General features: G+C 34.1%; 1 protein-coding gene across 1 annotated transcript in view; it reads left to right on the forward strand.

The window, feature by feature from the left end:
- Nucleotides 1-26,942, forward strand: part of TACR3 (tachykinin receptor 3) — a 78,562-nt gene that overhangs the window by 16,352 nt on the left and 35,268 nt on the right. Inside the window, exons 2-3 of the mRNA XM_039223755.1 lie at nt 13,397-13,585; nt 16,656-16,806. Of these exons, the coding sequence (XP_039079686.1) occupies nt 13,397-13,585; nt 16,656-16,806 (340 nt within the window). The remainder of the gene's footprint in view (nt 1-13,396; nt 13,586-16,655; nt 16,807-26,942) is intronic.

Genomic DNA, 26,942 nt, shown 5'->3' on the forward strand with positions numbered 1-26,942 from the left:
TCCTGTCAGAATGGCTGTCATCAAAAACACAAGAAATAACAAGTGTTAGTGAGGATGTGGAGAAAAGGGAACCTTTGTGCACTGTTAGGTAAAATGTAAATTGGTGCAGCCGCTATGGAAAACAGTATGGAAGTGTCTCAAAAAATTAAAAATAGAACTACCATATGATCCAGCAATTCCATTTCTGGATATTTATCCAAAGGAAACAAAAATACTAATTTGAAAAAACAAAAACAAAAACAGGTACCTTTATGTTCATTGCAGTGTTATTTATAATAGCCAAGATATGAAAGTAACCTAAGAGTCCATCAACAGATGAATGGATAAAGATGTAGTATATGTATACAATGGAATATTACTCAGCTGTTAAAAAAAAGGATGGGGGAGAAAAAATAATAAAGAAATGAAAACATACCATTTGCAACAACATAGATGGACCTAGAGGGTATTATGCTAAGTGAAATAGTCAAACAGAGAAAGACAAATATATTATTTCACTTATATGTGGAATCTAAAAGATAAAACAAACAAAACAGAAACACTCATGAATAGAGAACAAACTGATGGTTGCTGAAGGGGAAGTGGGTAGGTAGGTGAGAGAGCTAGAAGAAAGAGATTAAGAGGTACAAACTTCCAGTTATAAAACGAATATGTTATGAGGATGTAAGGCACAATATAGGAAATATAGTCAATAATATTGTAATAATGTTGTACGATGACAGATAGTAATGACACTCATCTTGGTGAGCATTTTGCAATGTATATAAATGTGAAATCACTATGATGTACACCTGAAACTAATATAATATTGTATGTCAACTACACTTCAATTAAAAAAGAGAAAAAAAGTTATGAAACTGTTTCCTACAGTGGCTGTACCATTTTGCATTCATACCAGCAGTATATGAGAGTTCTATTTGTTCCAGATCCTCATCAGCAAATAATATTGTCAGTATTTTTGTTTTGATTTTAGCAATCCTAGTGGTGCATGTGGTTGTATCTCAATGTGGGCTTAATTCACATTTCATTAACGGATAATTATGTTAGATATCTTCATGTGCTCGTCATTAATATTTATTTCTTCATTGGTGAAATTCAAGCCATTTGCCCATTTGTAAATTGAATTGTTTTCTTACAGTTGAGATATATTTTTAATAGCCTTATTGAATCATAATTTACATTCCCTAAAATACACTCATGTTAAGTACACAATTCAATAATTATTCATAAGTTTTTAACTGTGTAACCATTAACACAATCTAACTTTAGAACATTTTCATTACCCTAGAGAAAAACTTCCCTCTAACTGCAGTCCCCCCATGTTCCACACCCCGATCTAGACAAACACGATGCTATTTTCTCCTGCAATAGATTTAGTTTTCTGGAATTTGGTATAAATGGAATCATACAATATCTAGTCTTTTGTGTAGATTTCAAATTGTTTCCTCCGTTTTTATTTTATTTTTCAAAGTGTTATTTATTTATTTATTCATTTATTCATTTATTTATTTATTTATTTAAAGAGAGAGAAGAGAGCAGCCACAATCAGGGAGGGCAGAGAAGGGGAGAGAGAGAATACAAAGCAAGCTCCACACTGTCAGTGCAGAGCCTGCTGTGGGGTTCAAACTCATGAACCATGAGATCATGACCCAAGCCAAAATCAAGAGTCAGACACTTAACTGACTGAGCCACCCTGGTGCCCCTATTTTCTCTGTTTTTAAACTGGGTTATATGTCTTCTTATTAAATTGTAAGAGTATTGGTATATTTTAGGCACAGGTCCTTAACTGGACATATTATTTGCATATATTTTCTCCCTGTCTTTGGCTTGTCTCTTCCCTTTCTTCATGATATATTTGAAGAGCAAAAATTTTTAATTTTGCTGAAGTACAATATATCATTTTTTCCCTTCATTATGGTTTTTTTCTAAGAAATCATTAGTTATTTCAAGGTGGTGAAGATTCATCTATATTTTTTCTTGATAGTTTTATAGTTTTAGATCTTAACATTTGTATATGATCCATTCAGAGATGATTTTTGTGTATAATGTGAGATAACAGGACAAATCATCTTTTCTTGTGTGAATATCCAATTGTCCCAGTACTGTTTTTGAAAAGACTACAGTTCCTCTCATTGCTTTGGTTACATGTGTCAAAAATCAACCAATAAATTGGTTGATATTTCTAGTTCATGTCAAAAATCAACCAATAAATAAATATTTCTAGTTCATAGACCTATATGTCTATTTTTCTGCAGTACTATACTATCTTGATTACCGTAGCCTAGTTATAGATTTTAGAATATGGAAGTGTAAGTCCTTCAACTTTGTCCTTATTTTTCAAAATTGTTTTCACTATTCTAGAAGATTTGCATTTCCAAATTGTTTTTAGAATTAGCTTTTTTATTTTGTTTATTTTATTTAAATCCAAGTTAGTTAACATGCAGTGTAATAATGGTTTCATTTTTGGTGCTGCAGAATGGAATTTTTCAAAGTTCATTTTCAGGTTGTTCACAGCTAGTATGTAGAAATGCAATTGACAGAACTTGTATCTTGTGACCTTGCTGCACTTATTAATTCTCATGAGTTTTGTTTTTTGTGGATTCCTTAGTTTTCACTATGGAAAATCATGCCATCTGCTAATAAAGACATTATTTCTCCTTTTCAATTTGGATGACTTTTATTTCTTTATTTTTTTCTTTTCTTTATTTTTTTCTTTTACTTTTGTTTGTTTGGCATTTGCCTGATTGATTACCCTGGTTAGAACCTCCAGTACAACTATTTTTTTAATTCTTTTTTTTTTTTATTTGTTTTTGAGAGACAGAGTGAGTGGGGAAGGGGGCAGAAAGAGAGGGAGACACAGAATCCGAAGGAGGCTCCAGGCTCCTAGTTGTCAGCACAGAGCCCCACGTGGAGCTGGTACTTACCGTGAGATCATGACCCAAGTTAGAGTTGGACACTCAACCTACTGAGCCACCCAGGCACCCCCAACTTTTAATGGAACTGATGAAATGGGACATCCTTGCCTTGTTCCAGATTATAGGGAGAAAGAATAAAATTTTTAACAAGTACGATGTTAATCATTGATTTTTCATCAATGCATTTTATCAAGTTGGAGAAGTTCCTTTATATTCCCTGTGTGTGGGGAGTTGTTATTCTGAAAAGATTTTGGATTTTGGTAAATTCTATTCTGCCTCTGTTGATATGATCATGTGGTCTTTGTTCTTTATCCTATTACTATGGTATACTACATTACTTGATTTTCAGACCAAACTAGAATTTCCAAAATAATACCCACTTTTCCATGATGGATGATACCTTTTGTATGTTTCTGAAATAACTGACATCTAATATTATATTAGTTTTGAGTATACAATATAATAATTTGATATTTGTATAAATTGTAAAATTATTGCCACAATAAGCCTAGTTACTATCTGTCAGCACACAGTTAAAATAGTTTCCTTGTGATGAGTACTTTTAAGATCCATTCTGTTAGCAATTTTCAACTATGTAAAGAGTATAAACTATAGTAACCATGCTATACACTACATCCCCACGACTTACTTATTTTGTAACTGGAAGTTTGTACCTTTACACTCCCTTTGGCTCTGGTGTCATGGTGATACTAACCTTATGCCATGAGAGGGGAAAGTGTTTCCTCCTCTGTTTACTGGAAGAATTTGTGAAGCATTGTTAATATTTCTTCGTTAAATGTTTAGGCAAATTCATCATTGAAACAATCTGATACTGATTTTTCTTTGTGGGAAGATTTTTAATTTCTAATTTTATATCTTTATTTGTTACACATATACCCAGATTTTCTACTTGTATTGATTCAATTTCAGTCTTTTGTTTCCTTTTAAGAATTCTCAATTTGGGGTGGGGGGGTGGCTTAGTCAGTTAAGTGTCCGACTTCAGCTCAGGTCATGATCTCACTATTCCCAAGCCACGTCAGGCTTATGAGTTTGAGCCCCACATCAGGCTCTATCTATGCTGACAGCTCAGAGCCTGAAGCCTGTTTCAGGTTCTGTGTCTCCCTCTCTCTTTCTACCCCTCCCCTGCCTGTGCTCTGTTTCTGTCTGTCTCAAAAATAAATAAACATGAAAAAAACATTTTTAAAGAATTCTTCAATTTGATCTAAGTTTTCTATTTTGTTGGAGGATTTGGAAGAATTATGGCCTGCAAAGAAGAAAAATTATTAAGATAAAACTATCTTATATTTACAGGTGCATTGTAAGAGGACAAAGAAGCAACTCTTTCAAAGAAGTAAATAGCTACATTTTCATTTTCTCAGTGTATCTCCTGTGTGAACTGAGTGATCACCATCCAAAGAGTAGCCTCATGTTACGTTCTATCCATGTTTTCTGCTTTATTTTTCTTCACAGTATTTACTACTATTTTGTTTTCTACTATATTCATAGCATCTATATTTCCATCTATATTCCTGCATATATTTGGCACTCTCTACATATTTCTTATATGACTGGCTAAATGGATGAACAGAAGAAGTTTTTTTCTAAATTGCTTTCCTATCACATCCTATCATTGAATAATTTGAGCACAATTTACCTTCATAAGATATAATGAAAATATAATTAAAAAGAAAAATAAGATATGAAAAAGCCTTCATTTTGCATCTTTATTATCCAAGTTTAAAGATTATCTATGACGTGTTTTCTTCCATTTGCACAGTTAAATAGGCCTTTACATCATCACAGTGTATATACTCAAAGATTTGGAAATCCTTCTGCTTGATGGGTGTCACCATTTCTAGATTTTAAAGATAATCTAGTGGAGCTGCTACATGCCACTATTTACCTCAGAAAACTGTCTGATGTGATGTAGATCCACATTAGACAAAACTGGCAGGAATTAATTCCTAGTACACACAAAGAACTTTAAAAATCTCCAGGTGTAACACTGAATATTTCCATTTAACCATTGAATCATTGAACATTAGTTGTCCTTATTGAAGTTGCATAGAAAATTGCATTACTCTCTGTATAGAAATTTGTTTCAGATGGAGATTTAGAAAAGAAATAACCTGTATACTGTCCCACCCTGATGGGATAGGTTTGTACTGGAGAAATCATTCCAGCACAGAAACTACCACGTGAGAAACATGAAATTATCAAAGGATATGTGAGCAGACAATTTCTATTTTTCAGGTCAGATCTACTCTAGTCTCTACTTATTCTATTCTTTTTTCTGCCCCTCCCCACCAGGCTATTTTTGTGGACTAAATGCATCAAAAGGGTCCCTTGCTCTCTGGCCTCTTCTTTGGCTTTGCCTAGTGGGAGACACTTGAAGGACATGGGAGGAAGAGAGGAGAGGAACTTTAGAACATATCCACCACTCTCCTTCCATTCAGGGATGCTGCAAATTGGCTAAGTCCTCAACAGTATCCATAGCTCTTGTCAAGTGTTCATCTCCTCAGATTATAGAATCTTTTCATCCTTGAGATCTGGGCAGGAAGACACCACCCACGCCTCCCATTCCCTGCTGTAGCTAGTCCCAGGAATGTTCATTTCAAGTTGATTTCCTTTAACAACTTTGTAAAATAGGGGTTGCAAATGGCTTACTTATTTAATTTTGTAGATAGCCACTTTATTAAACTCTTCAGTTTTCCCACTCAAGTGTGCCATCTGTTTTTCCTGGAGCTCTGACTGATACAACATAGTAAGTTTGAGCAAAAGGTAAGATATTTAGTTCAACTCTAGAAAAGGATGTGTAGAATTGCAGCTAATCCTGTCAAAAATGAAGAAATAGTGAAATAATTTAGAAAGATAGCTTGAAAGACATTGTGAAGAAAGCTAAGAAAGAGTAGCATCCAGGAAACCCATTATGGTGACGTTGCAATAGTCCAGGTGCTGAGAGTCAGAAGGGAGGAATGGAACAGATTTGGTGATGTCAGAAGCTGGACTGCTAAGGTTTATAATTGTGCAAAGGAAATGAGAAGAAGAAGGGGCTCAGAGTAACTCACACATACATACAAATAATATTTATAATAAGCAGACTCAAAAAAGTATTCATTTTCCAAAAGTGAAAAACCTATTATTGAAACATAAACATTGTTTCATATATCCATAGTATATGCAAAATATATTCATGTTTTTTCTGAAGACATTCACATTGTATATATAAAATCATTTCCATCCATTCTCACAAAGCTCTTAATGTCGCTGTTGGTTGATAAAAATATCTGCAAGAGGGTTAAGCATCCGACTTCGACTCAGGTCATGATCTTGCGGTTCCAGAGTTTGACCCTCGCATCAGGCTCTGTGCTGACAGCTCAGAGCCTAGAGCCTGCTTCAGATCTGTGTCTCCCTCTCTCTGTCTCTGCCCCGCCCTTGCTCATGCTCTGTCTCTCTCTGTCTCTCAAAAATAAATAAATGTTTAAAAAATTTTTGAAAGAAAACTGTCTTCCTGAACTATTGACTTACAGTACCAGTTGTAATATGTAGTTTTACTTAATCACATAAGTATAAAAAGCATATGAAAAGGGAAGCCAAGTAATTATAAGGGGAAGCTAATGGAAGGCAATTTTGGCTCAATACTATTTGATATCTGAGTCATATTGTAGTACTCTGAAAATTACACAAACTAATAAGTTACTTCACTAGTTGTCCCAACAATCTGCTTCCTGTCATAATTCTGATTATAAGGGCCTGGAACTATAATTAGTTTTCAGACAACCTCCCTCTGATTAAAATTAGAATCTCAAAATTATGTGGGAGACTACTTTCATCTATTTCAACAATTCACCTGAAACTTATAATCCCTTAATTCACTCAATAAATGGTGATTCATTCTATTCCTGATTCCTCAGTGCCTTCAACAACAGAGAGAGAAAAAAAAACATATTACCACTGGAGATAGTCCATCGTGTCCTAGAGAGTTATGATTCATCTTTGTCCAGAAAACGTAGTCTGAGCTCTACTTCCTGTGCCAATCTAAAACTGTTCTGCTATCTACACTATAGCTAGCTCTTCATTTATGTATATTTATTATATATAATATATTAACATTTATTTTACATTTGTATATTTTAATAATTATATATTTATATAATATATTTATATATTCATATATTATATATATTCTTTTTGAGAGAGAGAGGCAGGGGAGAGAGGGGCAGAGGGAAAGGGAGAGAGAGAGAGACTCTTCAGTAGGCTCCATGCCCAGCATGAAACCCAACTTGGGGCTCAACCTCACAGCTGTGAGATCATGACCTAAGATGAAATCAGGAGTCAGTTGTTTAAGCAACTGAGCCATCCAGGTGCCCCAACATTTGACTAAAGCTTGCAAGTGTCTTAAGTCTTTATTTTGTTTTTTATTTTTTTAAATGTTTTATTTATTTCTGAGAGAGAGACACACACACAACTTGAGCAGGGGAGGGTCAGAGAGAGAGGGAGATACAGAATCTGAAACAGGCTCCAGGCTCTGAGCTAGCTGTCAGCACAGAACTCGATGAGGGGTTGGAACCCAGAAACCATGAGATCATGACCTAAGCCGAAACTGGACGCTTAACCAACTGAGTCATCAAGGCGACCCCCCCTTGTTTTTTAAGTCTTTAAAGACTTAAGTCTTTTCTGGTTAAGAAATTTCATTTCCTTTACCCATTGACTATAATATGACCTGTCTATTGCCCTTACCTAGGAGTTTCTTTACCTCTTACTCTAATTCCTCCATTTTGGGGCAAACTTTTGAATTCTCTCTTCATCTAAAAACTCTTTTCCTTATAAAATGAAATAAAATTGGATTGCATTTTTTATTGCCCTGAAAAAGGGTTTTGTATGCATTTTAGGAAGCATATTACCTTATAGTATAAATAGAATATCATGTATAGTTACACTATACACAATCATGTCTAGTGTTTTGTGTTATCTCTATAAAATATTATTGAATATTAAAAATATTTGTAGGTCATTTTCAACTTCAAATATATTTTAATGAAGGCATTGCTTTCAGGAAAATAATCCACCAAAAGTTCAAAACTATTTTCATGGGGAATTAGTTTTAAATATAATTTTCCTCAAATGCCAGTTTATAATTTTACTTATAAAAAATCTGAGTAAATACATAAATTATTTGTTTCTTGCTTGAATATCTCTTGAAGTTCCTATTATATGTGTACATATATTTGAACGTATGTATATATAAGCTTACTTAAAAAAATTTTTAAGGTATATTTATTTTTGAGAGAGAGATTCAGAGAGAAGGAGACACAGAATCAGAAACAGTCTCCAGGCTCTGACCTATCTGTCAGCACAGAGCCTGTTGTGGGGCTCGAACTCACAAACCATGAGATTATGACCTGAGCTGAAGTTGGATACCTAACCGGCTAGGTCACTCAGGAGCCCCTATGTAGGCTTATTTTAATAAACACATGTTCCCTTCAGAATTCACTAAGACAACTTTTATGACAAATTAATTAACTGGCTCACTCTAATTTAATATACTTATGAAAAGGAACTAAATAAAATTTGTCTACAAATGCCATTTCAAAAAAGGTTATATTTCTCTCTAGTGATTTTTCAAAGCAGAAAAATGCCTTAGTTCCAAAGGCCAGAAGTTGAAACTGAATGGGTCATGAACAGCTGTTACAACTAATCCTTATTTTGCAGACAATAGGCAGACAACATTATGTATATCAGCTTCACAGACTAAAACATTGTCTACTGTGGCCAGAAGCAAATTGGAAAACAGCAAAATCCGTATCATTTGAGGCAAATATACTTTCCATTGTTAATCAAGTGTATATCTGAAAGCTGCACTCTGCTTTTCATACCAAAATTTTTAAATGTGTAGAAGCATATAAAGATTCAGAAACAGAGCTTACTAAAAATGCTAACAAAAGGGAGAAATATACCAGATATCAAGAACAATTGCAAAATGGAAAAGGCTTACTTATTGAAAGTAAGTAAAGTTATGTCAAAATATTCTATTTTAGACATCAAAGAATCAGAAAAGACCCATCAATTATATCAGAAAAATAAGTGGTAAAGGAATGTGGTCTTGTCTTAGAATGGAAGGGAAAACTGATAAAAGATGGCATTTAAAATAGGAGCTCTCAGTGGATGCTTCTGAGAATTTCAGACTCTATAAAAGATAATAAAAACTGATTTTAAACTTGTTTTAGTGATATGCTAATTGAAAGAGTGAAGAATCCAATCTTGGCTATTACATATGAAATGATCATACTAAGGAGACTAATGTATTTGAGAATTTGTTTAGTAAGGAAAGAATGGCAGTGAGAAGCTCAGAGAAAAACCTAATGTGATCATACCAAAGATACATATTTCTTTAAAGGATAAATAAAGTACTGACAATCATTTGAATGATATTATATCTCAGATTGGATTATTTCTTCTCAGGGTCCAGAAGATACTCATTTGGATGAGCCTAAGGATCCATTTTTTTCATGCCTACTTTTGAGCAAATTATTATTGCTGGAGAGAGTCACAGAATAGGAAATATTGATGCCCCAAAGAATTCCTAATTACCAATTTCAAATTAGTCTTGTCAGCAGTGCCTGGCAACTGTACCTACTTCTCTGGCCAACTGGCTCCCCTTTCTACAGTGTTTTAACATTCCTTTATTTGCCTCAAACCATTACCGTGATTCCCATCTCCCTGGTAACATCTTATTCCAAGCAGCAATCATCTCTCACCCAAAACAAAACAATAGCCAGCTTACTTATTCCCACTGCTTCCATTATTTTGCCTCCGTCTGTTCATACTAAAAATCTCCTCACTAAAATCTGATTATTCCCCTCCTTAGACTGATCACCCTGAGTACTTGCCATAGAACAAAAACCTACAACCTACCCTACAACTCTATCTCAGACCACTCCCTCCATTCACTGTTTCCATTACAGTAGGCTCTATTCAAGTGCACAGCGCTGCCTCATCCTTACCTTTGCTTTGGTTTCCTAGACCTGTTGTACCAAAGTGCCACAGAGTGACTTGAAACAAGAGAATTTTATTGTCTTAAGAATTCTGGAAGCTGGAAGTCTGAAATCAAGGGGTTGGCAAGGGCCATGCTCCCTCAGAAAACTGTAAGGAAATCCTTCCTTGCCTCCTTCTAGCTTTTTGCGGTTTGCAGAGAGTCTTTGGAATTCCTTGGCTTTTAGATGCATCATTCAGGCCTCCATCTTCATGTGGCATTCTCTTATGCTTCTCTTTGTTCCCAAATTTCTCCTTTAAATCAGTCATATTGGGTTAGGGCCCACGCTAATGGCCTCATTTTAACTCAACTGCCTATATGAAAACCCTGTTTACAAATAAGATCACATTCTGTGGTGCTGGGGTTTAGTACTTAACCCCCATATCTTTTTAGAGAGACACAATTCAACCAATAAAAACTCACCGTTTACGTATGAGTTTTTTTACATGTCGTCTGTTCTTCCAGAAATCTTCCTGGCAACCCTTACTCTTCTGCCCCCTTGCTTAGTTACCTTTCCAAATTTCAACCCAGAATGACTTGTCTTAGGAAAGACTGAGTCACAATCTAAATATGTTTTTCCCAGGAAACGCATTCTCATGGTCATATATTCCTTGGTTTTCAACACTTATCATATCGGTAATTTTGTTTATTTTACATTATTTGGTTAGTGTCTATCTACTTCACTAGACTGTGAGCTCTGTGAAGGTCATTTCTCATCACTGTTATTTCACTATAGTGTCTGGAATACCACAGTAGGCATTCAGTAAATGTTTGGTTGAATGAATAACAGATCAGACCAGAAATGACAAAAATGTCAGTTTGAAGTTCTTAAATTTCTGCTTTCACTGAAGTGTTAGTTAATATGAACATAAATTGATTGTTTTCATATAACTCAAATAAAACAATATTTTACCTGTTAGGAAATAATTTCTTTTTTTGAATCTCTTTAATGTTTTATTTATTTCTGAGAGAGAGAGAGAGAGAGAGACAGCATGAGCAGAGGAGGGTCAGAGAGAGGGAGATACAGAATCTGAAGAAGGCTGCAGGCTCTGAGCTAGCTGTCAGCACAGAGCCTGATGCAGGGCTCAAACCCATGAACCATGAGATCATGACCTGAGCCGAAGTCGGACGCTTAACCAACTGAGCCACCCAGGCGCCTCAGGAAATAATTTCTGTAATACAGAGTAATTCACCAGCAAAATCAATAAGCAACTTATACCTTATTTTGAATTATCTGTGCTGTAATAGTTGTACAGGACTTTAACTCTGCTCATGTCACTCAAATTCTCTTTTTAGTCTCAAAAAATCAACTCTCTAAACATCCAAACTGCATTCATAAACTTCCAGACAAGCAAAAAAGCAAAAGATTATGATAAAGCTGAGGAATATTCAGTTAAGAACAACAAAATTTATTGATAAGGGCTGTGCTTGACTCTAGAAATGCCCGTTAAGCAACAAGTCAATATAATGAGAGAAATGCTATGGTAAATCATAATCAACAGCAGTGGGAACAGAAATAACCAACTGTAATTATTGCCTTTCTATGCTTGACTTTTGTCTTTAATATTGCATATAAACGCTTTTGGATTCAGAGCCAAAATGGAATTCTTTGGATGCTATCTACCTTCTATTTTTTTCCTTCTCTTCCCCAATACCTTATATGAACTGCCATATTCAAAGTCTTCATCTGTATCCATATGGACTTTGAACACTGGCAGAACTGTTTTAGAATTCCAGCTCTTACCATCTGGGCCATTTTGAGCAATCTACTTAATGTCTTTAAGCTTCAGTTTCCTTTTCTGTAAAATAGAAATAATAATATTTCTATTATTATTGAATTGGTTGATTCTATTGGTTGATTAGACTGTTTTGTATGTTTAATACATATAATGTATATAATAAATAGCCTGCTCATGGATGACTGTCTGTAAATGTTGCTATTATTCACCAGCGTAAGCATAAGAGGTAAATTATTAAACAATTTTCAGTTTCAGACAATGGCATTTTATTTTCATTGTGTGGTTCACTTTATTTCCAAAACTGTGGCACTGTTTTCATGATTTTCTTTCATACCTAATATTCATTTTTACCTCCTAGTTGTCATACATAATAAATTAAGGATATTCCCTTTAAGTAACTTTCAATTAAAGTTAATATGATGAGTCGTACATAAATAAGTTCCAATATATCCATGAAAGATCCAATTCTGCCTAATAGTAATAAAACAAAGAGCAATAAGCAAATTTTTAAAAAATTATTCTTATCTTGAAATATTTATTCTTAAGATTAAAATGTTTTAGGCTTAAGTAACAGTCATTTTTTGATTATATTGTTGCCTCTGAAAATTTTGCATAAATCAAAATATATCTGAGAAATCCATAATAGTCTATAGCAAAAACAATTGCAACGACGTTTTGCTAGTAGAAATGTAAAAATATAATTAATTTTGTGTATAATGTATAATTAATTTTCTACTCAATTAGCCAGAATTTGACAATTAGGCATACTATCCAATTTAAATCCATAAACTAATTCTCCCAGACATTTTGTTCATATTTTACCAAGTGAATAAAACTTGATTTTTGTTACCATATTCAGAGTCTCCAATTTCTTAAAATCATATGTGTGTTTTTGAGAGTCTCAAATATATTTTTCTATAACCAGTATGTTATAGTTACATAGGAACTATGAAGATTTTCACGGTAAACCATTAATTCAATTTCAGAGGTAACAGCAAGGCATAGCCTCAGTCAAACTTGACTTATTCATTATTATCTGAATCCTGGACTTCTTGGTGATATCCTTTATGGGGATTCCTCATTTTTGTCAATCAGATAGGTGTTAGCCATATTAGTTCTCTAGAATTTTCTTCTAAAAAGTTAAACATACAGAAGATAAATGGAGGTCTTGAGGTACAGAGTCATATTTTTAAGCACTTACTATGCACTCTTCCAGTTACATTCAACAGACGTTTATGAATTCTGATAACGGGCTAAGGCACAGCACCAAATAATCAATACCTTTCACTTACATGATTTCTATTGATCTTGAGTTCACCCCATGAGGTGGGTGTTCTTATTTCTATTTTTAAAATAATGAAGCTGAGTTTCAAAAAGTTTGAATAAGTGACAGAATAGGATTTGAACCTCAATCTGTCTGATTCCTGAGACTATGCCATGATTATCATTCCGCGCGGCCTCTATAAAGCAAAATCCTCATCAACTTGCTTACCAGACACAGGTAACTCCTTTGAAACTCCATTTTTAACTCTGCTAGTAAGAGAACCAACAAAATGGTTTTGTCTCTACTGAGGACTGATCAGTATGGGGGGGAGGGGAGGGGGGGATGGGCATGGAGGAGGGCACTTGTGGGGATGAGCACTGGGTTATATGGAAACCAACTTGACCATAAACTATTTTAAAAAATGGTTTTGTTTGTTCTTATATAGATATATGGCCATTATTGATCCCTTGAAACCCAGACTGTCTGCCACTGCAACCAAGATCGTCATTGGAAGTATTTGGATTCTAGCATTTCTACTTGCCTTCCCTCAGTGTCTTTACTCCAAAATCAAAGTCATGCCAGGCCGTACTCTTTGCTATGTGCAATGGCCAGAGGGTCCTAAACAACATTTCACGTAAGTTAATTCTCTATTGTGGTTTTCAATTCAATTTATTGAGCACTTGAAGAACTATAGGTTGGGAGTAACAACTAAGCAAATAAGATATAAACATTTCCCTCAAGGGTTCATATGTCACTTGGGAAAAGAGACATATTGAAGTATAATAATACATGGGGTGCCTGGTTGGCTTAGTTGGTAGAGCAACTCTTCACCTCGAGATTGTGAGTTTGGGCCCCACATTGTGTATAGAGATTACTTTTAAAAGTCTTAGAAAAAAAGTTCAAAATACTACAATATAATATGGTCAATATGTTTTGTAAGTTACAAAGGTTTCTAATAGGAAAAAGGGGACGACTTTTATATGGGGTAATTCTAGAGAGTTTCCTGGAGGAAGTGATAAAATTCCTGGAAATGAAAGCAATGCACAAAGGAAAACAGTTGTTAATGATTGAGAAAAGAATGGCAAGGGAAGAACTGAAGCCCAAAGGTGTTGATTGTCCTTTTAAAGGCCTGGCAAGGGAAAGGCAGCTCTGGTGGGTTCTTACTTGTGCTCCTTTGTTTTAGCATTAAAGGAACATAAACACTAGGTTGGAAAATAAATATGAATGCTATACAATAGAATTTGCTATTTCATATTTTACACACATCTTAAGGAAAGCAAAAGGTGGGTGCCTGGGTGGCTCAGTTGGTTAAGCATCTGACTTCAGCTCAGGTCATGATCTCACAGTTTGTGGGTTCGAGCCCGGTGTCGGGCTCTGTGTTGACAGCTAGCTCAGAGTCTGGAGCCTGTTTTCAGATTCTGTGTCTCCCTCTCTCTCTGACCCTCCCCTGCTCATGCTGTCTCTATCTCTCTCTCAAAAATAAATAAAAAAACATTAAAAACTTTTTAAAGAAAAGCAAAAGGAAAAAAAGCAAGTGGGCAACTGTTTGCATTTTTATTCTGATAATTTAAATTTTAATTCAATAAAATCTAATGTAGTATCCTGTTTTCTTTTAAAAAAATAAAAAATGATGCAAACGTAATGGTAATCTTTTATTAATTTTTTAAATGTTTATTAATTTTTGAGAGAGAGAGACAGAGCATGAGTGAGGGAGGGGCAGAGAGAGAGAGGGAGACAAACTCCAAAGCAGGTTCCAGGCTCTGAGTTGTCAGCACAGAGCCCGACATAGGACTTGAATTCACAAACCATGAGATCGTGACCTGAGCTGAAGTCTGACATTTAATGTAACAGTCATCTTTTAAAGCAGAGAATTTTATCAAATTTTTCCCAAAGTCCAGATTTGTTTTTAAGTTTTTATTTTAATTCCAGTTAGTTAATATACATTGTTATATTAGTTTCAGGTGTACAATACAGTAATTCAGCACTTCCATACATCATCTGGTGCTGGTCAGGAGAAGTGCACTCCTTAATCCACCTTTCTAACCCACCCCTTCTCACCCACCTCCCCTCCAGTAACGATCAGTTTGTTTTCCACAATTAAAAGTCTGTTTCTTAATTTCTTTGTCTCTTTTTCCTTTTGCTCATTTGTTTTTTTCTTAACTTTTACATATGAGTGAAATCATATGGTATTTGTCTTTCTCTGACTTCCCAGAGTCCAGGTTTTTCAAGAGAAATGTTAGGAAGTATTTATTGAAGGAAAAGGAGGCAACAGTTATTAAACTGAGTACTGCTATTCTATCTGATATTCATAAATCTTAGCTGTATAACAAAATAAAATTAATTATAATAATTAAATTATTTGTTGACTGAATCACTTCCCACTGACTGTAACTCAATACTTAATAAGAAATCAGGAAACGGGAAAGCAAGGAGGTTTGAGATTCCCTTTACAAAGAAACAGGTATTGAGAAGACTAGTATACCAAATTCTTTAATTTCTTTAAAGCCTTCCTAAGACAGAGGAAGCTACACAACACTTTATATAAATTCTAATTGTGTGATGATATTATCAGTTGCCCTCCTATTCCTCCCCAACTGCATCTTTATCATTTTTTAAATATTTATTTATTGGGGCGCCTGGGTGGCTCAGTCTGTTAAGCGTCCGACCTCGGCTCAGTTCATGATCCCATGGTTCGTGGGTTCAAGCCCCACATCCGGCTCTGTGCTGACAGCTAGCTCAGAACCTGGAGCCTGCTTCAGATTCCGTGTCTCCCTGTCTCTCTGACCCTCCCCTGCTCACGCTGTCTCTCTCGATCTCTCAAAAATAAATAAAACAATAAATAAATAAATATTTATTTATTATTTTTGAGAGAGAGGGAAAGACAGGAGAAGGGCAGAGAGAGAGGGAGCAGAGGATAAGAAGCTGGCTCTGTGCTGACCGTGATAATGTGACTTGAGCAGGAGTCAGATGCCTAGCTGACTGAGTCACCTAGGTGCCCCTACATCTTTATCATTTTGACTGAAATTTATGAAAACATAGAATTTAGTTTGCTAATTTATAGTATCATGACACTGATGTGACTAACACACCTGTATGCTATTTACCAAATTAATAATTCTATCAAATGTGTCATGACATTAGAAATGCATGTAAGTGTCTTTACCTGATTTTTAAAAACTATAGTCACATATCTTGTGGATCCAATGTGGCTTAGAATATCTAGTTAGATTTTTTTATTTGGATAAAAACCAATGTATTTCAAATATGACTGATGTTGCAGGGGTATATGGTATAATCTTATAAGAAAGCACCTGTCAGTTGGTTTATTCATTCTGTCTCATCTCTTTCTCTCTGATGATAAATTTAATTAGGTTAGCTCAACCATTACCAAGCAGAGAAATGGCATTCATACAGAACCGCTAGGCAAGGAGAGTGTGGGCAGTTTAAATTAGCACGCAACGCAGCTATACTTTTTGTACATGAATCAAAGACTGACAAGGATCAGCTGGTAGCATTTGGACGAATGTAGTAGACAAGAGCATGATATTTTGATAGACTTGTGGAATTAAGACTTGGAAAAAATGTGGAAATAATCTTCGGAATTTTCAATTATGATTTAAAAGGAACTGAATTCAAAGTTCCCCACATACTGCATCTCAAGACACTCTTCAGCATATGTTTGTTGTTTGCTTTATTTCTTGCAGTTACCATATTATTGTCATTATACTGGTGTACTGTTTCCCATTGCTCATCATGGGTGTCACATACACCATTGTTGGAATTACTCTTTGGGGAGGAGAGATCCCAGGAGACACCTGTGACAAGTACCATGAGCAGCTAAAGGCTAAAAGAAAGGTACTGTACATAAAATTTTACCCAGCACTTGTGTAAGTGGCCCATCAGAGGGGAAAAAGCTATTTATGGTATTTTAATACAATACGATTTAATACTTTACTCCTATTTTTTGTCTTCTTCTTTCTTTTTATCAGCCTTTTCTTTTTAATTTATTTTTGTCTTCTATAAGCACTGTCCATGTACAGAATCAGTCTGAAATAGATAGTCAATTTTTTACAGGACTTTTATTACCTTTTATAGAGTATTCTCAATTCCTCCACCTGAAACCCCTGAAATTTCACTTTAAGTCCCAGTGCTTATATTTCTGCAGCTGTAGTTCTCTTTGTCCTTTACTGAACAGAATGCCTCTGATGTTCCCTAATCTTCCAGCAGCTTCCTTTATCCCAGGGATCTCTCTTAGTGAGTGCTATAGTTTCCTAGTATCTATCTGCCTATCCCTCTCCCATGCCTCCTGCCCCTCCCCTCCCCCCTTCCCCATCCCTCCCCTTCCTCATCTCCATCTGTACACAGCCATCATGGATGTCTGATTAAGAGATGAGAGCTGCATTAATACTCTTCTACAACTTATGGGATGCCATGAAAAAGCTTACTTTTGAACAATTCACATTTTTAAAAAAGCCTCTAAAGATTATTATATTGACATTTTACTAAGATTATTTTTTCATTAACAATGTTTTTAGTATCATCATGTGACTCAATAAGTGAGATTTTTAAAACATGTATGGAGTTAAAAAGAATCAAGTCATCTATTCCATCTTCCTCTCTCTAGTTGATGTGTTCCTAATGCAAATCAGAGATGCTTTCCCAAAGATAAAAGAGTCCTCCTGATTATGCCAATTATTATTTATTCCATTTATGATTCACTTATTCATGTAGAACTACTACCCACTACACAGACACTTACCTTAGAAAACACTCAACAATTTAAAAACCACTTACCTACAAACACTCACTTAACAAAGATCAATCAGATTTTAAAATCTAATGTAGAAAATTGATTCTATTTTAGTACTGATATGTTTTTCCTCTGTTATTGGTAAATAGTGGAACATAAGACTTATGTTCAGTTAATATTTCACCATGGTCTCTAGTATTTGGAAACAAAAGAGTAAGGATGAAGTTCACTTTTAATTTAGTCATTTCAACCTATAATATTATGGATTTATTTCTCTTTCAAAGCATTACTTTAAAAATGAAGTCCACAAAAAATTAAATTATGCCTTTCACGTTTAAAAAGATAAAAATAAATAATAAAAAACTTAAACCTAGAAAAATTTCAACAACATGGTGACCTTAAATTAAGAGTTTCTCTTTCTACTTTGTAATTTCAACCCTCACTTTCTAACATCTTGCTCATATTGCAAGATACTCTTTGCAGGTACTATTTCCTTATAACTATATTTTAGGTATCATCACATTAAATAACTGATGTGTATTTCAGAATAATGTCTGTCTTTGTACTACCCACCTAATTTCCCATCTTTCATTTCCTTCTTATGGCTTAGGCATATTTTTCCTTTTTTAACATTTTTTCCCTGTTTACTCCTAAACAAATTAAAATAAGCCCAGTATTTGTTGATTATAGTTCTCTTTTCCTCATATACATGTAATATTTTCTAGCAAGAAATGAAAAGTTAATCTGAGTGCTCCTCTTTATTTTTTATTTGAGTCTCAGGGGCAGGAAAAGGAAGAGAAAGTATTTTTGTCTTTGCCTTCATATACCTGATGAAAGTAAGGCATAAATACTTAATTTTTATTTCATTATTCTTTGATTTCAAAGTATAAATTCAATTCAAACTGAGAGAATGACCCTTCTAGAACATTTCAAAAAAATCAGACATTTAAAAGTTCCAGTCCATATTTCTCTGAGACAGTGTTCTGGGCTAAAATAATACAAAATGAAATTCATGCCACGGACTTCTCATAATAAATCAGCTTGTCCTTGGATTTCTTTCACAGACATTTATTAGTATGGTCATCAGTATCTCAGAAGTAACACTCATTTTTGTCTAAAAATTTAAAATTTCAAAATTGAGCTGGCTTTTCTTTTAATTTCTTTACTTGTATCTAAAATTAAAATATTGTCTGATATGGCTTGGAATATAGTTTTCTTATTTAGTAATCATGTTTTGGTGTTTTTTTTTTTAAATATGCTTATTTTTGAGAGAGAGAAAGACAGGCAGGAACAGGGGAGGGGCACAGGGAGAGGGGGAGACACAGAATCCAAAGCAGACTCCAAACTCCAAGCTGTCAGTGCAGAGCCTGACACGAGGCTCGAACTCACAAACCATGATCATGCCCCAAGCCGAAGTCAGACACTCAATGAATGAGCCACCCAGGCACCCCATATGGTTTTTATATTTTAATATGAAAACTTGGGTCAAAAATGCTCTAGATGAGCATTTTTAATTACATGCTATATTCTTATAATATGATAATATGCTATTATCAAAGAGTACATCTTTGATAATATAGATTGGACTTCAGAGATTAAACAAGAGAATACTGGTTAAAATAGCGCAAATTCATCATGACTGTAGGGGAAAACAACTCCATAAGCAACTCTCAGCCAGCTTCCTGGTAATAAATGAGTAGTGGAACCCCCAAATACACGTGAACAAGTATAAATGAAAGCTTATGAAATTTTATTCAAATCACTGAAATCTTTGCAATTGTTGAGAAACATTGCTTTCATTCCTCTTTCTCGTCCAATCTGTAGAAATTATGCTCAATTTCAAGTATTGATTAAATTCTCTGACGAACAGTCAATAAAATAAATTACTATGTCTAAGTTAAAGATAATTTATCAATCTAAAAATTAAACTAATATGAAACTTTCGATAATTGAAGATTAACTTTCCTGTTCAATCTTTACATACGTCCTACATAGGTATATATATTGGTTGAAAATAATATCAGTAGTTCTAGCCAACACCAGGTAAAAAGACTAAATATTAGTCTTGAGAAATGAGTTAATACTTCTGGAAATGTTTCCTCATTAAAACTGGAGTGTTGAAGCTGAAAATCAGTATTAAAATCTGTTGGCTCTAAGAAGCTCACTAAACACTAGGAGGTAATTGGTAGGATTGCCTGACGTTTGAGTCACATATATAGAACTAGACTTCCAAAAAAATGTTAATAATTACATTAACAAACTCTTGTATAAGTGTATTTTACAACTTCAAAGCACATTTTATACCTCATTGCACAACCAGTTATTCCTAATTTATAGTAAATATTCTAGATTTTAAATTATTTATGTTATATACCCACTGGCTTTCAATATAAGTCTATTTAAATATGCATATTGAAATATTAATGTACCTTTAATATAATAAAGTGGTTAACAAGAATTTTGGCACTTTATTTAATTTTTTAATTTTATTTAAATCCAAGTTAGTTAACATATAGTATAATAATAATTTCAGGGATAGAATTTAGTGATCCATCACTTATATATAACATCCAGTACTATTACCAAGTGCTCTCCTCAAATGCCCATCACCCATGCAGCCTATCCCCCGCCAACTCCCCTCCAGCAATCCTCAGTTTGTTCTCTATAGTTAAGAGTCTCCTATCGATTGTTCACCTCTCTCTCTTTTGCTGCTTATTTTTCCTTCCCTCCCCCATGTTCATCTGTTTTGTTTCTTAAATTCCACATTATGAGTGACATCATATGATATTTATTTTTCTCTGAGTTACTTCACTCAGCATAATGCATTCTAGTTCCATCTTCATTGCTGCAAATGACAAGATTTCATTCTGTTTGATCACCAAGTACTATTCCATTGTATATATACACCACATCTTCTTTACCCATTCATCATTCAATGGACATTTGGGTTTTTTCCATAATCTGGCTACTGTTGGTAGTCCTATAATAAACACTGGGTTGTGTGTGCCCTTTCGAATCAGCATTTTGTATCTTTTGAGAATCTCAGCACTTTAAACAAAAGTATTTTCAAATAGTAGCAAATTATAAAGTATTGATTAATATCACAAAATCCCAAAAGTCTTGGCTCTCATTAGTTCTATTTATTTTTGTAGTAATTGGTTAATATTCTTGCCAAAGCCCTCTTTCGGGAAATGTGTACTATTTCATACATTGCTATAATATTCAAATTGAAAATTGGAATAGAAATATTTTTACAAAATTTTAAGACAGAATATTTTTCTAACATAATCATGTTTACTAAACTTGTTATACTAATTCTTACATTCCATTGTGAGAATAATTGTCTAGAAGAAAAAAACTGACCCTGGTCTACTTTATTCTACTTACTGGTGGATATAGTCACAGATTTTGGCTACCTGTTAAAATCCTGGCTAAAATACCACATATGAAAGCAATCTACTTGAAGTCATAACAATTATACACCAAAATTTGAAACTGTATCTATTTATGTTGGCATATAAAAGGTCAGATTTTTAATATCTAGTGTAGGGGCATCTGGATGGCTCAGCCAGTTAAGCGTCTGACTTCAGCTCAGTTATGATCTCAGGACGCCTGGGTTTGAGCCCCATATCGGGGCTCAATGTTGACAGCTCAGAGCCTGGATGGAGCCTGGTTCAGATTCTGTCTCCACCTCTCTGCCCCTCCCCCACTTGCTTGGGCACTGGCGCGTGCTCTCTCTCCCTCTCTCTCTCTCTCTCTCATATACAAATTTAAATATCAAGTGCATAACTCACAAGCTGATTTAAAATACATTTGCAGTTTTAAATCAATCAATCCTAAAAAGATAGCTCTGATTAGAACCTAAAATTCATGAATCCCTTCCTTACTGCTCTTCTGGATTAAAATCAAATGCAGTCTAAGGAGGAAATGAGTAGGGGGTGCTAACATCTCATATTTAGAATATTTTGGTAAAAGAAATCAAACATGCTTTGACTTTTTTCAGCCTTGTTCATATTGTTCCATTTCCTTCAGTTTCTAGAAGTAAGAAAACTAGAGATGCTATCTCATAAGTCGTTGTAATGCTTATTTGGTTTAGGATCTTATCTACAACTAAATCTACACAGCTACCATTTGAACTCATTCACTTTGGAAACAGAGAAGAGTTGCTTTCCATCTCTCTCTCACAGTATGCTCATAAATTGAGCACTTTTTGGCAATGTGGGTGAAAAAAAAAACCATGACATTCCCCTATAAATGATATTAAATTCTAGGCAATGACAAAATATATCCCAAAATATATGTGTCAGTCTTCTGGCACCTTGAAGTAACTCTGTAAAATTTAAATTCCAGAAGCCCAGTGATTAGCAAGATGGAAAAAATAAATTATACTTATTACTAGATATATGCATTGGACATAAAATATAGCTTAATACTTTAATTATATTTATTAAATGTATCTATAAGAAAAATAAATGCGTAGATAAGATAATGAAAACCAATGATAAGAACTATATCGGATCAACTTTAATTCATTCATCAAAGGTAATTTATTAAAAGTTCCTATTGTGGAAAGACCATTGACAAAGTTAGTCAGATATCAGAAGAAAACATGCTGTTTTGTGATATTCTTATAAATCGGGTAAAGAAAAACGGCCCTATTGCAAATTGTATTAATATTGATTGAATTTGGATGCTCCACGTGTGCTGATGAATAGGACGAAATCAGTCTAAATGGAGGGTTTGAGGGGAATGCCACAGAGCTCTACTCTTAACACTAGCTCATTCAGAATTGATTAGTAACATGAATATTAATTCTGTGGCCATAATAAATAAGTCTACAGATAGAAAGAGAATATTGGATGACTGAATTAACAACTAGAAAGGCCAAGAACACAGTGCCATATGCATGATAGTTTGTCTGCACTATGTGGTCTTGTTCCCATGGCTGACCAGAAACAGCAGGGGCTTAAATGTCAGTGGTCTCTATTCTAGTTATTGCCCTATCAAAATGTGATCTTAGATACATCTCTTTAACTATATTGGGTCCTGCTTACTGAAGACTATGGAGGTTTGAAGAAGGGATTAAATTTTAATTTGGGATTAAAATTCTTTGGTTTTAATGCCTAGCATCATGCCTTTACCTAGCAAGCCCTTGATTCTTATTGGTATTTTCCTCTTCTCATGCCATTGTCTATCATTTTCAATATGGAGAACCTAAAATTGAATGCAGAATTCAATTCTGGACATTTACACCTCACTCTCATTTTACTCCTTTAAATAAATCAGGGATTAGTATTTAAGATGGCTGCAAATTTTATCAAGATACAGAGTCGAAATAAATTACATTAAGGATGAAATCAGTTTCCAAGAAGCCTAGAGTTGCTTGTTTTTTCCTATATATTAATTAAACAAAAAATATAAATGGAAAATTTCCTGTGATGATATTAAACCAAAGTAATAACAATAGCTCAGCCAAAGGGGGGAAAAGAGTTACTTTCAATTTTTCAGATTCAGCTTATATACTTCTTATTCCTAGAAAATTTCCATTCAAACAAGGTCAATCAATAATTTGGTAACACATTTCCTTCTCTGTGTTTTAATATTTACATCACATTTTATGATATTAATCTGAAATTTGTTCCTAACAATTGTTTTCCTTTAGCTACGCAGCTATAGCAAATAAAGTAACACAATATATGCACATTTTTCTAAAAGAGAACTCACTGTACAATATCAGCAGTGGCAAATGTTTAGATTAATTGAGAATCTGCTAAAATGTTGGCTTTGTGAATAAACTAGAAGTTTTATGTCTGACTCTTTCCCCATAAGCAATTGTTTTATCTTTATGTACTTCACTTTGTTGCAATCAAAAAACTTGATGTTATCTATATGATTTAGACTTTAAATGTTAATACATTATGTAGATGTACAAGCTTGTATATAATGCAGTGTGACTTTCCTATCTTTATGTCCTTCCTTCATTTCTATGCCTCTGTGACACATTTACACTTATTTCCATGCATCTTTCCTCAATAACTTGGTAAAATAATTTTATTATTCATATTATTAATCATAAAACCATATATCCCTTTTGAAACAATTCTATTTTAAGAAATATACATGTTCTTATGTGTTCTTTCTTTTCAAATGTATATTATCATCCAGGTACAAAACCAGTATTTTAGTAGTAGGATTTTCTAGGGAAATGAAATCAAGAACTATAAAATATATTTTTAAGTTTTTGTCATGTGCCACAAAATATCTCCTCAATAAAGAAAAATAAATACTGTAAGCACTTTTATATAGAAGATCTTGATAATTTATCAATTAATTTTCATTCAGGCACTTTGAGGAAAGTTTGTGCTTTGGCTGGTGGATCAATGAGAATCATTAGAACATATCTGCTTTTTTAATTTTGGAAATTATCTAAATATTTTAGTCCATCAGGACATGATAAAAATGTATATCATTGAGTCTTTAAAAACCTTACTGTCTTCAAGGAAAAGAACAAAGATCAAAACAAAGTCAAAAAATATGTGAAATTTATGATAGATAGGAATAATATTACTATGAAGTACTTCTAACTGAAACAGTGAAGCTTAAAGAAAAATACCTGTTTGGTCTCACTAACTTCTACCCCCTCGAAGGTACAGTCCGGGGGTACAGCCAGCAATCAGGAGTGCCTCCTACACCTAAGCTTTGCATTGACTGCAAATGCCACTTGGTTTAAAACCTTTGATTAAATCTTCTACCTGTTCTCTATGGGTGGCAGTGAATAGGAATCATTTTTTAAAGCCTAGAAAAGTTTCTATATATTTCTTCCTGCTTTTCCAGTAATACTCAAGAAGAGCAAGGGTTTACTCCTTTTTGAAAAAATGGCACTTTAGGAGGCAATATCTACAGCTCTTCAGTGCTTGGCAATCACTTGAAAAGATTTCTTGATGGATTACCCATTAATATTTCTCATTCTGCAATCACAGGTGCAGGGAAGATGTGGACCAGTTTCAGAAATCATGGCTTTCTGACAACTAAGCTTAGGGTATGAAATCTATAACAAGTGTTACAAAATCAACCTTCAGGAATCTGTTGCATTTCTATACACTGATAGCAAACTATCAGAAAGAAAAATAAAGACAATCCCATTTACAATTGTATCAGAAGGAAGAAAATACCTAAGAACAAATTTAACCAAGGAGTTAAAAGACCTGTACACTGAAACTATAAGATACTGATTAAAGAAATTGAAGATAACACAAATAAGTGGAAAGATACTCCATGCTCATGGATTAGAAGAATTAATATGTTAAAATGCCCATACTACCCAAAGCAATCTATAGACTCAATGTAATTCCTATCAAAACTCCAATAGCATTTTTTACAGAAATAGAACAAACAATCCTAAAATATGTATGGAAACACACACACACACACACACACACACACACTCACACACACACACACAAAACCCTGAATAGCCAACTATAGCAAACTTAGAGGTATCATAACCGGAGGTATCATGATCCTTGATTTCAAACTACATTACAAATGTATAGTAATTAAAATATTATGGCATTAGCATCATCAATCAATGGAACAGAACTGAGAGTCCAGAAATAAACTCAAACATGTATGGTCAATTATTTTACAACATAGGAGTCAAGAATATAAAATGAGAAAAGGACCGCATGCTCAATAAATGATATTGGGAAAACTAAACAGATACATACAAAAGAATGAAACTGGACCACTGTCTTACAATTCTCAATACTTCAGGACACACAAACACACAAATGTACACACGAGAATACTATCAATTATTTTAGGTTTTACAAAATCACTCTTTATATGGATAGATGAGATTGAATAAAACTCATCAACTGGTGTGTGTTATCTAAAACTTAGATCCAGCTGAAGTTTATTTAGATAAGTTGTGGAATGAGATTCCAGTTTTATTTTCTGAACGCTTCTCTGTTGTATCTACTCTATTTATTACATAATCCATCTTTTCCAACACTAACTAAGATGTCACAATTATCATATTCTAAATTCTCAAATGTGTTTGAGACTCAGTTGACTTTCTAATCTGTTCTATGGAGCTGTTCATGCTTATCACCACATTGGTTAAATTAATGAAACTTTATAATGTATTTTAATATCTAATAGGGCAACTCTCCACTCCATTTGTCTCTTTTCTTTCCAGACTTCCTAGCTATTTTTACTTGTTTACTTTTACATAAAAATTTTATAAAAACATTTTGTCTATTTAAAAATGATTTTTGTTTTTGGAATTAGATGATAACATTTATTAACTTAGGGAGAACTGGACATTTAGTAAGGAGAAATGGAAAGGGCTGACAAGTGGATAAACCAATAGCTTTCTTTTATGTTGCTTGAGACAATTGAATGTAATGACGGGGAACAGAGGTTCTCAGTGTGCCAAGTTCAAATGCTGACTCTGGGGCATTTCTTGGGCAGTATAACCTATCTGAGCCTCAGAAAGGCTACAACCCCTATAAAATGAAGTGAAAAGAATAATAAGTGCATGTCCATATCCACGTGGTTGTATAGAGATTAAATGAAGCAATACATGTTAAGTCTCCAAAAAGTGCCTAACTCCTAGAACTGTTCTCAGTAATTGATATCTATTACTTTAGGCTCTTTACCATGAATATATATGCCAGAATTATAGAGATCAGAAAGCATCATGTGGTAGCAAAGCAAAGAGGCATAAAGTTGGCCATTTGTTTTTTTAAACATAATATTGACTTACATTGTGTGTGTGCTCTTAATCCCCTTCATTTATTTCATCCATCCATCCACTCCCCTACACCGACATCCTTCCACATATATATTATTTAATTCTCACAATATCTATGTGAATTTTTCTTGCCTTACAGAAAAATGAAACCAAGTATCAAACTCATTAAACTGGGAAGTGGCAGAACTTGGACTTGAATCCTGGACACAAGTTTTAGGGTTGTGTTCTTTTAGAGACCTAGTTGAAAGACCCAGGTTTCAGAATGGATACCTTATGTCTATTACTTGTATTATACAAGATGCATTCTTATATATTGTCTGTACTGACCTTCACAATTTCCCTAGTAAGTAGGCCTCATGGAAGGTGTTTCCTTCCATTCAATAAATCAGGAAACTAAAGCTCTAGGAAGATGAAAATTTGCCCAAAGTTATACAGCTGGTAGTTGTGCACATGGAGCTCATTCAGTGCTATGGAATGAAGGAT

This window comes from Hyaena hyaena, unplaced genomic scaffold, assembly GCF_003009895.1.
Source record: "Hyaena hyaena isolate Hyena2069 unplaced genomic scaffold, ASM300989v1 scaffold_1430, whole genome shotgun sequence".
Lineage (NCBI taxonomy): Eukaryota > Metazoa > Chordata > Mammalia > Carnivora > Hyaenidae > Hyaena > Hyaena hyaena.